The sequence below is a fragment of the Cavia porcellus genome, unplaced genomic scaffold (assembly GCF_034190915.1).
Source record: "Cavia porcellus strain 051 isolate PalLab524CR breed Dunkin Hartley unplaced genomic scaffold, mCavPor4.1 scaffold_5, whole genome shotgun sequence".
NCBI classification, from domain to species: Eukaryota; Metazoa; Chordata; class Mammalia; order Rodentia; family Caviidae; genus Cavia; species Cavia porcellus.
Window position 1 is genome coordinate 34,449,576 of NW_026947488.1, and position 17,441 is coordinate 34,467,016.

General features: G+C 40.8%; 1 protein-coding gene across 2 annotated transcripts in view; it reads right to left on the minus strand.

Annotated features, from left to right (window-relative positions):
- Kiz (kizuna centrosomal protein) overlaps nucleotides 1-17,441 on the minus strand; it is a 92,991-nt gene that overhangs the window by 73,492 nt on the left and 2,058 nt on the right. For both annotated transcript variants that reach the window (XM_013159927.3, XM_013159926.3), the window contains exons 2-4: nucleotides 11,257-11,319; nucleotides 7,964-8,126; nucleotides 742-834 (exon numbers count right to left, since the gene is read on the minus strand). In XM_013159927.3, the coding sequence (XP_013015381.1) occupies nucleotides 742-834; nucleotides 7,964-8,126; nucleotides 11,257-11,319 (319 nt within the window). The remainder of the gene's footprint in view (nucleotides 1-741; nucleotides 835-7,963; nucleotides 8,127-11,256; nucleotides 11,320-17,441) is intronic.

Consider the following 17,441-nt stretch of genomic DNA (forward strand, 5'->3'; position numbering starts at 1 on the left):
TAAGCTTTTCTTAATGAATGCTGCAGCCTAAGGAACAAGCACGCTGCTGGCTTTTCTGAATAATGGAGTGATGCGAACATTTCTGCTTATTACAATATCGACCGGCTGAGGGGGTTTCACACATAGTCACAAGTGACTACTCTTGCCAGCATGCTCCAAGTTATTACAAGATGTTTTTAGACATTTCATCTAAAAGAGCTTTACTGCTTTTAGTGAAGAAAACATCTATGGTCTTGAACAGAATCATTTATATGGAGATAGGCGGAGGATTAGAAGCCTGCATTACAGCAGATACATAGCAGAATTTATTTAAGTATTCCTTGCCAGTCTTTTTGTCTATTGCTTAGATATGCAATCTTTCTTTCTTTCTCCATGAAAAGGTTAAAATGTACAAAATTATATGCAGAGAGCAAAGAAGTCAAATGAACATTTTGTTTATGTTTCATTTAAAATATTTCTCAAAGTAAGACAAAAAGTAGCTACAAAACATCATTTAGAAACCACAACTTTACCTACTAACAAGACTCAGGTTTTTTCTGGAACCTAAATCTTAGCCCCAAAGTGACTGCTTTTCAGTCAATTTAATTAGACATTAAAGCAATACTACAAAAGCAAAAATCTTTAATCACTTATGGTTTAATCAAAACATGTTATAATAAGGTAATTTTATTAAACTATCTTAAAATACAAATATTTCAGAAATCACCTATAAACAGAAAGTTTATTATTTTAATTTATTACCTTTTCTCTGCCCTCGTCTTTCAGTTCACCTTTTATTCCCAGGCTATCTTTGGAGATCAGCTGCACCTTCTTTATTTGAGTCTCATATTCAATCTAAATATAAACAAAATCTGATTTTATGATAGATTTCATTACAACCAGAAAATGTCCACATTTCGCGGTACTTACAACATAAAAGGAAAAGTGAAGCAGATAATAAAAGCTGATGCTTCCAAGAAATTCAGCTTACCTTAGACAATTTCATAAATAACACATAGCAAACACTGAATTCTATAAAACATTAGATAAATAAATCATGATTTGATGGACTTTTTAGCATTACATCTATTTACAGAATAAAATTCTGATACAGATATATACACATATTATATAGCTTGACAATCATAAAGTTATTATGAAAATCCAGTTACTTTCATATGAAAGTAAAATATTAGTGTTTTCTTTAAAAAGTTTTGTCCTGAACAAAGGAAAAATATCACTACCACTCACTTCTTATTTATGTGTTATCTCCATAACATAATCTTGGTAGTTACAGCAATTGAGAGTATTATCTGCTAGATCATCAATTTAAAGCAACTCCATTTTCTAGGAATAAAAATACTCTGTAGATAGTCATCAGTACTATAAATTCAAATTTCCTTTGGTGCTAAAAACTATATAAAGATGTCTGGATCATTATTTCACTATAAATGATGAAAGTGCTTCAATCATAAAATCATCAATCATTTTACTTAAATGCAAGGCATAAAAAGCACTTTAATTCAGTACATTAGTAATCAAAGCTTACAAAGTCCCTGATTGTGGTCCAACACAGAGAAATACAGTACTCATACATTTTCTAAATTAGGCAGGTATGCACTGCAACTAGATCCACACCTATGGGGTCATTAACTCAGGAAGCTGTTTCCGTAGCTCTTGGCTTGAATATGACATAGGCCTGGGTTTGTGTCATCACATACACATAAAATACACAGGCAGTAATAAATCAAAGCTGATGCATTTCCCTCATAAGATTTTAGAAGGTGTTATATGATGCCCCACATTTTAATAATGGGGATATATTTTTCCTGTAGCAGAATGCTATTATCATAATGGAGGGCAATAATGATCTAAATAGATAATTAAAGTTTTAAAGATCATGATACAAATGACAAAATAGAAAAGATGAATAAATAAAGCAATTATGAAAACACAATTTACATGTCTGTTCTATATGAACACCTTTGAATTTACAGATATTTAGGTTTTAATTCTAAGATCTTTAAGCAGGCATACTTTTACCAATTCCATGAGAAATTATCTTTAAAAAGCAGTAAGAGACAGAAGCATAATATATAATTAGAAGTTAAATAAAAATTCTTTTTTTCTGTGACTACAAATGTGTTTTGCACTCTTTGAGATCAGTGAGCACTGTCCCTGATCTTGTCACCATGGGGTCGTTTCAGAGCTGTACCTTCCAAAGACAGAGCACTTCCAGAAAAGCATGAGAGTTTTATTCAATTCATTATGCTGAGGCAAAATGGAAATGATAATTGCATAAGGGCTTTCTGATAATAGTAAGAAAGGTATCTTCAAGAGCTCAATTTAGTTTGTTCTCAATGCATCTGAGAAAGTTACTGAACTATAGGTCTCTTTTTTAAAATTACTGATGCAAAGAAAAACTGTACACAGTATTTTGAAATAAAAATGTGCTCCTGTATTATGACTGATACACATAAACTATATCACCTGAGATGACAGACTGATATCTAAAAGGGCTTTGATCTTTCTTTACCTTTCATTTTTCCAATGGACATCTGGTTATTACCCATCAAATCCACCCCTGAATGTGGGTGAACCGGGGCTTTCAGCTGTGCTCTACAGCTCTGAAGATTCCTAGTACCACTTTAAAAAGTTATAAATACTGTACAGGCGAACCTTTCCAAGACTTCCCCTGCTAGACATATGTAATTCAATGTCAGAGTCCATGTCTTCTTTGCATCTCCATCTGTTAGACAGCTGGTGTTTCCTCAGCAGGTTAGACAGCACGCCATCTTACTGGTACAGGCATCCGCCCTGGTGCTCTTCCTGCCACGTGGCCTGGACTGCTCAGTTAGACTTGCTGCTTCAGGGTCTACCTAACTCATGCCCAGTAACATGGCCTGGTACAGAGCTGCTCTAGAACAATCCCCTCATCCTCTGCTCCAGCTGGGAAATCTTGTCTTCGGGAATAAACTGGGGGCACTGAGTCTAAGCATCTACTAACTCATTCTGTTACTATTTGCTTCACGGCACTGGCGTAATGCTGTGCAACCCAACTGAAGTGACTGTCCATCCGCTTCACTACACATGCACATGGGTTCCTGCAGCTCGTTCACTGAAATATATTCAGGAGAGGCTGAGGGTGGGAAGGGGAGCCATAGGCACTTGTGCATGCAGCAGAGGGCTGTTATCACAGAAAGCGCTAAAAGGTTCACCATCACTGACATAGTATAATCAATACCACATCAGCTCTCCCATCACTGTTCACAGTCCCTAAGAGACACAACAAAAAATACAGAAGACTTAATTGTCCATCAGGGCGCAGGGTGGTCCCTCAGTATTCCCTGAGTGCTTACTGCGTGCCATATTGAGAGCAATGAAACTGGAAGATGAGGAGCTCATTGTGAAGAGGACAGACAGACAGGTAAACAATTCCAACCCCATGCAGGAAGTGCTTCCTGAAATAAGGGGTCTTCTGGAGGGAGGGAACAGGGAGAGAGGAGATAATGCAGGGCTCATGCAAATTGTTCAGCAGGGTTAAAGTGCTATGGGTACGTGTGAGTGAGCAAGTGAGTATATGTAAGGAGTACATGTGTGCAGGAGAGGAAGACGTAGAACAGGAGTGGGAAGATAAAGGGTAGGGACATAAAGGCTTTTGGGGGAGAAAGAGGCAGGAGCTGGGGATAAGCAAAGGCAGGAAGCCTGGATGAGGGACAAGGAAGAGATGGCAGGGACAGATGAAGATGGAGGGAGCCTATGGGTGGGAGAGAGCAGGGAGAAGAGGGAGCAAATATGCATGTCGGGTTAAGTGTGACAGTGTGTGCATGCATGTGTGTTAGTGTGTGAAGGGTGTGTTCACACAATTAGGCCAACACATGGAGACCACTTTTGAGCCTTTGTTACGAAAAATATAACCAAGGAAAAGGTACCCAAAGTGGGGATCCTGTGCCAGGCACTGCGGCTGTGGGAGGCTATGCACATGCTGGCAATGCTCTACACTTGTCCCAGAGCACTCTGGGTGCTCCGAGTTCCATTACCAGGATCTCTGTGCCTAAGACTCCTAGAACCAGGTAGCTGCTCTGACCACAGGGGGCCTGGCTAACCCTACTGCCTTCACCCACCCGTTCTCCATTCATGCCAAGTAGTGCCTGGAATACATAGCCCAGACGCTCCCAACCACTTGCCAGAGTTTTCCTGTGCAGTGAAACACAGTGGTCACCTGCAGAGGTGATACCTGCTGTGCCCCTCTCCAGTCATCTCCCCACTCTGGCTCCTGACACACCTTCTTCCGGCTGAATCCCTTTCTCAGGGGCTGCTCTGGGGAGAACCAATCTGTTTGAGATAAGACATACAGATTCTGAGATAAGCCAAAGGGCACCCTCAAGACAACCAATGCCAGGAGCAGGGAGCAGAGCAAGTGGGGGCCAGGAACCTCACAGGATTCACACTCATGCACACACTCTGGCACCAAGTTTACCAGCTTCTTTATACCCAACACTGACAAATGGCAATGTAGCCTTCCAGCCCCAAAACTATACTTTCAAAACTTCTAACACATCAATATCCTTAAAAGCCCTGACAATCTTCTTTGGTCTCCAAATAACACAGAATGATTAGTAAAATCAGCTCAAACTCTGTTTTAGCTTTGATTCCACCTTAAAATATTTTGATGGTATGTGTATAAGGTGGGCCCAGCACATCACAGAGGGAGAGAGCTACTCGGTATAATTTGGGCGGAATCCCACGTCCTCCACACTGCCTCACTTGCATTAACTTTCTTGCCTGCCACCCAGCTGCAGGAGCCATGCTCTGAGGCACACAGCCCTGGAATCTCAGGTGCACAGGCAGCACCTATAGACACCTCTGTCCTGATATCTGCCTGGGGTCAGGCAACACAGGAGGCAAAGTTCAGATGCCTGAATTGGGAGCACCAGAAAGAAATAGTGGTCCTCACACCTACAGCCACCACTTGACATGGTACAAGAGGAAGTGGCAAGGAACAATGAAAACAAAGAAAAGCAACTCCCCTGTGCAGAACCCAGAACCCATGGTGTGGCTCACTAGTTTCTGACCCCAGGGTCTGCAGTTTGAGACACAGCAAGCACAGGACTGAAGACATACAATGGCTACGACAGGACAGCTCACATCCTTCCCATTGGAGCCTCCTCATTTGTCCTCTATGTCATCAGCAGATTCCTTTTAGAGGTGTTTGTTATCTAAAATTCTAAAAAGCAACATGTATGCAAGGTTTGACCCATATATATGGATCATGCTTTTCATATTTCTGAGAACAGAGTTTGTTATTCTTTCTTTCAAATGATCCCTTATGTTGATGTTCTTTTGTAGCTCAATATGTAAGTCATAATTATATACAACACATGCTCTCAATAGTATTTATAAAAGATAATTCTTCTTTTCAAACTCCTTTGGTTTTAAGAAGTCAATAATTAAATAAAACCACAATATGAAAATAAGAGGAAATTTTCTATTATTTCTGCAAGCAAAATTCTTTGCTTTGTTCACTACTTTTCTGTGATACCTCTGAAAAGTGGTTTATAATGTAGAGACAACTGCTCTTGAACTCAGGCATTCTAGAGACAGAACTGGAGTGCTGCACCCAAAACCTGCTACTGCTTGAATACAGCTAACCCTCAGCTTCTTAGTACCAGAAAGCAGTCACAGCTCTGGTGGTGAAAGGCTGATTTCACATTGGAAAGAGGGAAAATATAGCACAATCCTGGAACATCTTCCTATGCAGAAAAGCAAAGATAAGTCAGAAAAATGGAGTTATGATAAATGGACACAGAAGTCAAACTACAGAGACTCCTGTTATGCCCTGTATCCAGATGTGTGTTGTGTGCCCTCCCTACCCTGCCACCTTGAGCCCCTGGAGCTTTTCAGAGGTGGCTGGATCTAGGGTATACATCTTAGTTACTTTTTACTTGTCGCTGAGACAAAACACCTGATGCCCAAAGTTGGGAAAGGAAAGATTTATTTCTTACAGTTTTTGGAGGTTTCAGTCCATACTCAGTTGGCTCCAAGGCAGGGTGGCATGGCGGGGCCACAGTTCATGGCAGCTGCAAACAGCAAAGCAGATACCAGCAAGAGAGCAAGACATGCCTTCTTCCTGCCATTACATCACATGCTGGCTCCACCCTATGTGGGTGTAGCAGTGACATCATCAATCCAAGCACTAGACAATGAACTAATCACAGATGCATAATGTAAATGCATGAGGCCTGGGGGCCACCAACATAAACCATGATAGTGTGTGGATATGGATTAAGGAGGGTGTGTGATAACTAAATTAGTCTACAGACTGGTTTAACATAATGCTGGGTGTGGATAATGAAAAGGCCCATCCTGGACATGGGTAGCACCCACCAACAGATGTAGAGCCTGGGTGGAATAGAAAGTGAAAGAGGAAAGCTGCTTCCTGCTTGCACACCATGGACTGTTTCTCCTCTGTCATGCCTCTCTGCCATGCCATCCTGTCTTGGAGCCAGCCAACTATAGACTGAAACCTAGAAATGCTGTGAGCTAAATAAACCTTTTCTCCTTTAACTTGTGGGTGCCAGGTATTTTGTCTCACCACTAAGGAAGTAACTACACTAATTCTCTGTGGCTGGGGTGTCACTCAGTGGTAGACCATGTGCTCAGCATGCAGAAGGCCCTAGGTTCAATCCCCAGCAACCTAAATAATAAGGAGACTTCGATAAGCCAAGTTTGAAAAACAGGAAAAACATAAAACTACTATAGCTAATAACACACTGACTGAATAACAATTAAATCCACTGAGGTAATACAAAAAGAAAGTAAGAGAAAAGAGGAAAATGTCCTTTGTTACAGAAGTCAGGACACTCAGCCGAAAATCACCGCCTCATAGTCTCCAGCATAATAAATGACTTGGTTAACTCTCCTCGAAGGACCCCAAGCCGGCTGGTGGGCATTAGTGAGGAGCATAGAATCCCAGTGATGCCAAACTGTCACTCTGTGGCTACCTACTAATTTATAGGTGGGGGACACAGTAAAACAGACATCTAGAGATCACCATGGTAACAAGGGGCTCACTCAGGTGGCCCCCTCACCTCGACCACAGGGCCACTGACTACAGAGGAAGTGAAGCCTCAGCTGTTACTATTTCCTTCAAAATTAACGGAAGAAAAACACAGTCCTCGGGTATAACAGTCACATTTTCAGGACTTGACAGCCGCTACTGCAACAGATGGATCAGCAAAGCTACAAGGCATCTGCCTCTTTGCAGAGCTCCCTGAGCTGTGCTGGCTTTATCTGCATTTCTGGTTTACAGGAAATACAGGGCGCTACTCCAGAAAATAGGATCTCAAACTCAGAATGGCCACACCTGGCCTCCTCCTGCAAAACCTCAGTGTCATGGGGAACAAAAGGAAGACTGGCAGGAGATGAAATCAGTTTTAAAAACTGAAGGCAAGTGGTCAGGAAGAAGGCCTCATGCAGGGCCTCCACACCTTCCCTGATTAATGAAGCTGTGAGTAACTAAGCCCTGGAGAGGAATGAGGTACCCTCACCAGAGGCCTCGAGGAGCAGGTGCTCTGGGCTGCATGGCCTAAGAGTATGAGGGTGAACTCCCGGAGTTCTTGCTCCCCCAAGGCACTGCTGGGCCAGAAGGGAAGAGTCCAGCCACAGAATCAGCACCCTGTAAAAAGAGAGGCAGTTTCTAGAGGCTGCTCAGATTTGATCATTGCACCAACAAATACCAGGTGTCACACACAGCATCTGGGGCTGGCTAGTGACCCTCCCTGGGACACAGATTCTCCAAGAATTCCTCAATTGCAAGAGCAATGTTAGGAAATGCAATTTCAATGTCTCTGATCAAATGTGGCCACATGGCAACTTAAGAGAAAGCTTATACTTAATGTTATCTGCAACCAGCTGAACCCTCGTGACTGCCACTCCCCTGAAAACAGGTTTTTTAAAAACATAGTGTAATACAATGTGTCACCTTCAGTTCCTGAAGCTTTTCTGAACTGGTGATAAAGCGTCCAACATGAGCTTGAACATGCTCCAGCTGCTTTAAATATTCTTGGTTTCGAGTACGAGCCTTCCTTTCAGATTCACATATTTCCTTCAGGTATTTCTTTAGTTTTACATATTTCAGCTTAAGTCTAGAAAAAAAACCAGATTTTGTTTTTAAACAATGGTGTTAGACTTTGACAAGCCTGAGGACAATTTTCTTTAACAAATTCATTAATGAGACAATGAAATCTAAGATATTTTACCCAAGCCACTAATGTCCATAGGACAGAGCGCATAGACATTTTCTGAGAGCTGAATTAATCTCATCACTGAGGTCCCACATGGGGTGCATCATGGCAGAACACTTGAAAAACATATACAAGATCACATGGTAGCACTTGCATGGTAAAGTTTTACATGGATGTATTTCTCAAAATGAAATATCATTTCAGGAGTGGCATCTATGTAGCCCCGCTCAGATTCCTAGCACATTGACATTTTTTTAATATAATAGATAACTTCAAAGTTATTTGCTCATATGGGACTAGGACATAACTATAAATGATAATCCAATATAAATGATTGAGAAATTATAATATTTGAAATATCAGAAAAGCTCTCATTTTATAAAAATATTTGTTAGGTACTCCAAAAACCAGGTGGCTAAAGTATATTTATAATAATACATGGACTCCGCCCAAACTGTGGGAAACCCTCCAGAGACTCTCATCCAAAGTGCGCTCCGAAGAACACCCTGGACCAGTGCACCCGATCTTCTCAGGGTACCAACATGCTAACCCAATCCTTCTTCATAGGTGCTGACATCACAAGAATGCCTATTACGGTAGCAACTGTGTCGTTGCCTAATGAATTATCTAAAATTTTTTCACCAAGAAAATGAGTTTTAAAAACATATTCACCTCAAAACCCAGATTGCCAAGCTGGTGGAGATTTTCCACACTAATCACTAACAGACTTTCAATCTGTAACACGAGGCCAACAATTTTCAGGAAACTATTATGCTCGTTAGTAATGATGTGCTTTGACTGCAGTTACCCGTTTACCATTCTTCTTCCTGAACAAGAACTTAGGATTGTCATTGTTTTGCCCTAACTGCATGTTGGACACAAATGACAGATATGGAGACAAACCTGACACCGGGTCTTTCATACTAAGGTGCTTCGCATTGCTAGTGTCTAGTATCTGCTGGGCAGGTTCCATGGTAACCAAGCCTTCTCCCTCTACATTCCAGTTCCTTCTCCACTCATTAACCTTCAAAGCTGGTCAGCAAGTCAGATATATATTTGCCCATCCATGCAATCACTCATACACTCAGCTCTCCACGTATGGATACCAGTCAGGTCCAGCCAACAGGGAAAACAGTCCACTAAGTAAACATAGCCTGGTGAAGGCTATGCAGGAGAGGAAAGACACCGTCACAGGTCACAGGCCAGGCAACCCTGACTGGGGGGAGGGGAAACAGAACCTTCCCAGCGGAAGTATTTTTCAGCTGAGGCGTGAAAGATAAAATTAAGCAAAATTGGGAAAACAAGAATAAAGAGATAAAGGGGAAATTTCTGGGCAGGAGAAACCATCTGCAAGAGAGTTTAAAGGCAATAAATAAGAATTAATAGCAAGAATACTGATAAAAATACTCCTAGTAAGTTCTTGGTTCATCATTTGGGTCAGCACTGCTTTAAGGCTCTATGGGCATTAACTCACTGCATGCCTGTCCAGAGCTACCATTATTCCTGATTAAGGTAACTGCCATAAGCCCACACAGATGGGATTCAGGCACTGACCTAAAGAGCCAACATGCTTCTGTGCCATACTCAAAAGAGCAGTTGTACTTAAGAAATTGAAGTTTCAGGCAGTGCAGAATTTTAGGGGGAGGATGGAAAGATGTGCTGATGATGGAGAACCTGGTGGGCCATGGTGGGAGACACCTGCAGGGCCCTAGTCCATCTCCTGCCACCTTCCTTCTGCCAGCCACCACGGCAGCACTAGCCTCATCTCCCCAGCATCTCCTGCTCTCCCAGGATGGTTTCGCTTTAAAAGGAGCTGGGAACACCTGTGCATAAGGAGCTCTCCCCAGCAGGCTACCTTTACAGTGGGTGGGGATGCTCTGCAGAGAAAGGGCTCCTCTGAAAGTCTGCAGGAGCCGAAGCAGGCGCCTCCCATTTCCTTCTTCCCAGACTCCTCTCCAGCTGTGTAACCACCACCTCCATAAACCCTGGTCTCTGGTGCTGCCTTCTCAGGGGGCCAAGTTAGTTAGCATGGATTTTAAGGTACAGGGAGCTGCCCAAGCACAGGCTGCACAAAGTCTACAGCTATCCTGGCCCTGTCGGCAAAGAGCTGGCAAAACGGCAGCTGCCAAGACTCGGGCTGAGCCTTCAGCCAGAGCACCTCAAGACAGCTGTTTCTTGTCTCAATTTTGGAACTGCCAGGGCCTATGGCTTCTACCTTGACTGGAAACCTTGGAGGTACACTCATTTTAAACTGAAGGGTAATTCTGAAGATTAGGAAACAGACTTCTGGGTGATCTGGTTTTACAGTATTCTTGTTTCTCTTTCTCAAGTATTTTCATTTCTCACTCTTAGTGTCCCATGCATAAGTCATAATTTAATGCCATCATACCAGAAATTCTTTATACGAATGTTAGAGATAATGGCATACATTTAACTTAAGAATGAAGTTCAGTTTTTATAAATCAGAAATGAAGATATTAGTATCATAGTAAGTAACCTGCAGAGGAATATATATATGTATATATGTATAAAACCTGTTATATTAATAATTTTAATAGTCATTCTCATACATCCATAAAATATGAGACACCAGGTAATCCTGCCTATTATAGTTTTTTCAAATATCAAACATAGTAATTATACGTCTTAATTATTATAGAAACCGCATGAACTTAAAATATCTAAGTAAAATATATTCTTAAAATAATATCACCAGGGGCTGGGGATTTAGCTCAGCGGCATAAGTGCCTGCCTTGCAAGTGTGTGGTCGTGAGTTCGATCCCAGGTACTGATAAAAAAGAAAAAGACAAAAAATAATAATAATAATAATGTCACTGAATAATGAAAAAAATTGTTGATAATATTAAATTACAGTAAAAAATTTAAAAAATTATAGCAGCCAATTCAAATCATTATATAGTAGAAATAAAAAAGTGGTAAAAATATTTCAACTACAAAATAGAGAACATGGTTTAAATTTTGGTTCACATTTGCAAGTTACTTTAAAAACTGTCACTACCGCATCACTTACCTGTATATGTCAGACTGATTATACTCATAAAGTTTCTTTTCCAGATCTAGTCTCTTCTTTTCACTGTAATCCAGAAAGAAATATTTCATAAATCATCATATTGATAAGTAATAAGTTGATGAGTTTAGGCCATCACCTTTCAAAATCATGTCTTTCCCCAAAAATTCCACCAAAAGACTTAGTGATTTAATAAGCAAATTCAGTAGTGTAGCTGGCTACAAAATCAACACTCAAAAATCAATAGCATTCCTATACACAAATAACAAACTCACTGAGAGAGAAATCAAGGAAACAACACCTTTCACAATAGCATCCAAAAAAATGAAATACTTAGGAATCAACCTAACAAAGTAATAGATGTGTGTATTGAAAATCACAGTACTCTGAAAAGGAGATTGAAGCGGATATCAGGAAATGGAAAGAACCCTTGCTCACTCATGGATAGAAAGAACCAATGTTGTGAAAATAGCCATACTCTCCAAACTGTTATACAGATTTAATGCAATTCTGATCAAAATACGTTTATCACACCTCACAGATCTAGAGAAAACATTCTAAAAATTCATCTGGAAACAGAAGAGACTTAGAATAGCGAAGGCAATTCTAAGCAACAAAGGCAAGGCATGTGGTATTACATCCCTGATTTGAAATTATACTACAAAGCTATTGTTATAAAATCAGCATGGTACTGACAAAACAAAATCTTATTTTTGACAAAGGGGTGAAACATGTTCACTGGAAGAAAGATAGCCTCTTTAATAAACAGTGCTGAAAAAACTGGATCTCTACATGCCAAAGACTAAAACTAGACCCATTATGTATCACTGGGCACTAAACTAAAGTCAAAATGGATCAAAAATCTAAATATTAAAACAGAAATACTAAATCTACTGGAAGAGAAAGTAGGCAGAAATCTTGAAGACATACAGGTAGGCAGACAGTTCATAAACAAAAACCAGAATACATAGGAAATACTTTTAAAAATTATTAAAAAGGCTTTTACACATCAAAAGAAATCATCAATAGAGTAAAAAGACAACCCATAGAGTAGAAAAAAAATTTTAGCCAATAGTCCCTCAGACAAAGGACCTCTATCTAAAACATATAAAGAACTGAAAAAACTCAGACCTCCAAATTCAAAGATCCAAATAAGATCCAAAAATGGGCATCTGAAATGAATACATACTTCTCAGATGAAGAAATATAAAAAGCAAATAAACATACAAAAAATGTTCAACATCATTGGTCATTCGAGCAATACAAATTAAAACAACACTGAGATTCCATCTCACTCCAGGAAGAATGGCTATCACCAAGAAATCAACCAATAACAAATGCTGGAGTGGCTGGAGGGGAAAAGGAACCATTCTCCACTGTCTATAGGAGTGAAGACTGGTGCAACCACTGTGGAAATCACTACAGCGATTCCTCAAAAAGCTAGGATTAGAGGTCCCATTCAACACAGACATCTTCCTTTCAGGTATCTTCCCAGAAGAATTAAAAACACCATGCCACAGCAATATATGTATACCCATGTTTATAGCAGCACAATTTGTAACTGCTAAATCTTGGAAACAATCGAAATGCCCATCAATTGAGGAATAAAATTTTAATTTTTTTTTTTTTTGGTCTTTTTCCTTTTTATTGGTACCGGGGATCAAACTCACGACTGCCTGCTTCCAAGGCAGGCGCTTATGCCGGTGAGCTAAATCCCCAGCCCCGAGGAATAAAATTTTAAAAGGTGGTATTTTTATACAATGGAATACTACTCAGCTATAAAGAAAGATAAACTTGAGACATTTATAGATAAATTGATGTAACTTGAGACCATACGCATAAGTGAAATAAATTAGACTCATTCTATGAAATGAAAACTTCATATTGTCTCCCTGGTGTGAGAAACTGAAAGAGTAAATAAGGTCTAAAATATACAATAGATATTGTAAAATGGGAAGTAACTGCTTTAAAGGCAAAAGTAACTGGGGTAGGGGTGGGGAATGGGAAAGGAAAGAAAGGAAAAGGGGGAAAATGCAAGGCAACTAAACTGTTAAGTCTCTTAGCACACTAAAAGGAAAGGCTCATGCTAATATCCTTTGGAATAATTTTTACACCCCTATCTTGTACTCTGAGTACTTCGAAGGTGACAATATGCAGTGGATTAACTATTGTAACTATTTTCTTTTATTATTTTGTTATGAATTTGTTTTACCTTTCTTCAACAAATTAAAATTTAAAAAAAGGAAATCACATCTCTGTGAGGATGGGTCTCTGGTCTAAGAAACAGAAAATGCCATATGTGTTTGAAACATAAACATAAAAACATTAGTAGGGAAATCCAAAAACAAAACAGACCCCAACAGGAGGCAAAACCCCAAGATTCTCCCTCACAGCAAAGGCTGGAGTGCATGCTCACCCCTCAGGAGGGACTTCAAAAGCACCTGGGATGAGCCAGGTACTCACCTGCACCCTGAGCCCAACGTGCTGAGCAAGCTGCCGTGGCCTACCTGGGGCAGGTGACCTTTCAGGGGGAGACGAACAAAAACAAGACAAAGACTTGCCATGTTGGAGCAGTGGGCCTGTGTGGTATGCTTCCCCTGAGCCACAGAGGACTGAAGACTGGTGGCTCCTCAGGGGCCTCAGGAGTCAGGGGCCTGGGCACAGCCAGGTGACAGAGCGTACACCTGGCCTCCCGCTCATCTGATGAAGATCAGGTCCCCTAACATTCTAGACTCCCCTTTAATAACTGTGATGATGCCCTGCCCGTATGCTACTAGCACTTGGGAGTAACCCATTAACCGGTGATACTCAGGTGAGAGCTGGTGCTAAGTTGAGTGAGGACCTCCAGACCCAGCAGAATGAAGAGACACAGGCAGAGGTAGTTCTGAGAAAGGAAGCAAGGCAGCCCAGGGCTAGGGGAGGAGAGTGGAGCTATACTTGGAGGCCCTTTAGACGGCTCCATCTGACGCCACCACGCAGCGCAGCTCACCTCACTGAAGCCCAGCCGTCATTCCGAGTTAACATTAACTAAAAGCTGTAAGAGAAGCATATCATTCAGAGAGAATATTACTCAAGGATGTTGAGACAAAGAGCAGGACTCTGGCAGCAGGTGATCTCGAGCTGGCCTCCCATAGGAAGGTTCCCTTCGTGAACTCTTCATTTTTTCTGTTTTCTTTAGGAAAAACAAATCCCACTGGGGCCTGGTGGTGCACTCCTGTAATCCCAGCAATCTGGGAGGCTGAAGCACGTGGACTGACAGACAGTTCAAGCCCTGCCTGGGCAACTCAGTGAGACCTGTCCCAAAAGAATAAAAAGTCTGGGGATGTAGCCCAGCGCTAGGTTCAACCCCCAGTACTGAGGTTAACAACCCCCAAATTATTCTGGAGCTATGTTACTAGTTAAGTTTCTTTCTCAGCATAATATAAAGTGGAAATTTCCACTTATTCAGTGCTCTCTTGATGGTAAATGAAATTGAATACCAAACAGAGCCTTTGCTTGGGGAACACAACCTATTTTTCACCTAGAAAATGCGTTAGAAAGGAGAAAAAAATCATAAAACCAAATTTCTAACCGGTGCTTATTTTCTCATTAATAACATGAACTCAGAATAGAAATGAAGGAAACATGGTATAATTGATCCTGCACTAAAAATTTTTATTAGCAACTTTTCCCTTGAGAGGTTTTACACTCAGTTGGGTGCTTTGTTCATGACAATAGCACAGCATGGGCAGAGACAGACAGACTTAAAAGCACCAGGACATGTGTCCCAACACACTGCTCCATCCCTGTAGTGCTCCTGCTAAGAATGTGTCACTGGAATCTTGGGGAGGAACCAAGAGATGACCCAGCTTGCAGGTCACCATCTAGAATAAGGGCTGACCTCTGTGTGACTGTCCAGAGCATGAAAGAAAAGGCAAGGCTGAGAAACAGTTTCAGACTGGGGACACTGAAGAGACACAAGGTTCCCAGATGAGACCTGGGCCAGAAAGAAAAAGGGACATGTTTAGGACAGTTGGAAATGTGACGAGGGCCTGAACACAGGTGTACCGAGAATTATCTTGCAAGAGAATGTGTGAGCACATCCTAGTGGGTCAGGAGGGAGGGCGGAGAAATAAGCAGGGCCTGTCAATTATGAGATCCCAGGACGGTGCCAGGTGATTCTCAGGGCCCCATATGTGGAACTTCTTGTGGGGTCCCCTTGGGATGTGGATGACACATAGAGACACAAAGGTCAGGAGGAGCCTACTATCATGACACTCACAGTCACCCACTCTGTGTTTTCTAGTCTAGGGTGCGCTCCTGTTCTGCTCTTTTTCTCTTGTTTGGCCCAAACTCCCTCTACAGAGCTAATTTTTCCTTTACTGCTTCACTTGTCACTTTTCAAATAAACTTTGGCACTGTTTTTTGGTTTGTCTTGTTCTGGTCTTCATTCAAGGCAAGTAGGACCTAGAATGTTTAACTGGTGAGTCATTTCTAAAGGAACTACCCAATAACACTTGCTTTATGGGAATATTCACTAGAGATTTTAGGAATAATGGGGAATTCTACCTGTAATTCTCAAGTGGGTCAGAAAAACTGAAAATGTAATGAAACAGTAGCAGTTGAATAAGGGGTGTTTTGGAAGTCTCTGTCCACATTTATAACTTTTTCTAAAGGTTTTTTTTTTTTTTTTTTTTTTTTTTTGAGACAGGTCTCACTATGCAGTTCAGGCTGGCTTTGAGCTCACTTTGTAGCCCAGGCTGATCTCAAACTCACAACAATCCTCCTGCTTCAGCCTCCCAAGCGTTGGGCTTACAGGCATGAGCCACCATGCCCAGCTACTTTTCTAAAGCTTGAGCTTATTTTGAAATGATTTTCTAATTAATCTATGACATTTTCTGAAAAAAGATCAAAGTCTCTTTGGAGATCCATCCCCTCCCAAGCAGTAAATTCTTTTTAATAACAAATGCAAAACTTCTTTGTTCCTATTCCATCTTCTGTACGTATAGACAGGAAAGGAACAAAGATCACATCTCCTCTCCATAAAGAACACCTACTTCATCAACACTCCATGGCCCTTTACTCCAGGCCAAGTGGTATTAATCTTGTCAACTCTTTGCTACTGGCCCATTTTCTAACCCCTTCATCCATCCTAGAGCACTCTGCCAAGATCGTTAGTCTGTTGCAACTGTTAGTCTTAAAACCTGGTATTTAGTCCAGTGAAAAAGGTAGAAGGCGGCATACTGCAGGACTGCCTCCTTATGCGTATACACTAAATCTCCCTCCAGAACCTTTTAATCACACCAATCATAGGCATTCTCTCATAAGGACTAAGGCAAGTCTGACACAGCTGGGTGCTCCTGAGATGGTTGAGTGCTCTCCTTTCAAGCCATTTATTATTCTGTTTTTTCCTCAATATCACAATTCTCCACTATCTTTGGCTTTACTCAACTAATATCCTGGTGTCGATTTCAAAACTATTATGATATCTCACCTTGAATCAATATTGGCATTGAAAAACTAAGCCTTTAAGAGAGATGTTTTTATATACAATAATTCTAAGACTGAATTCCACTTACACGTTTCTATCATGCTTGTGGGCACTATACCCACTACAAGTCACTCCATTAAGTTCTTCAAGATTCAATTGTTGATTCTCATCACAATGCAGGGAAAACACTGTATACCCACAGGAAAACATTCAGGCTATAAAATTACATCTATGTGAGAATACATAGAAGTATTCATAAAATGACCTGAGCTCAAAACATGACAGTTTTGAGAGCAGTTTTTAGACCAGCTAACATTTCAATGATTTTCTCTAATAGGGCTGAAGGAAGGTGGGGAAATATTTGTTTTGTTTTGTTTTTAAATCTCCCATTCCCCAGAAATTTCTGGATTGATAAAACCATCTTGACTACCATGCAGATTGCAATCTTTGAAATGACTGGGATTTTAGAAACAGTGGTCTCTTGTGCTCACCAGCACTAATTTTAATAAAAATCAAACAACACATTCAAACAAAACACAAAGATGTGCTTTAGTATTGTTTTGCAAAATTACAGCTTTCAATGTTTTTTAAACTTTAAGGCCTATTACTCTCAAGAAAAGAAATACACCTTATTTTGTGTGTTAGTCAAGTCCCCTCATTTCTGGAGCAGAACCAAGGTTCAGAAAAGCCAAAATTATCTGATCAAAGTCTCGTATCT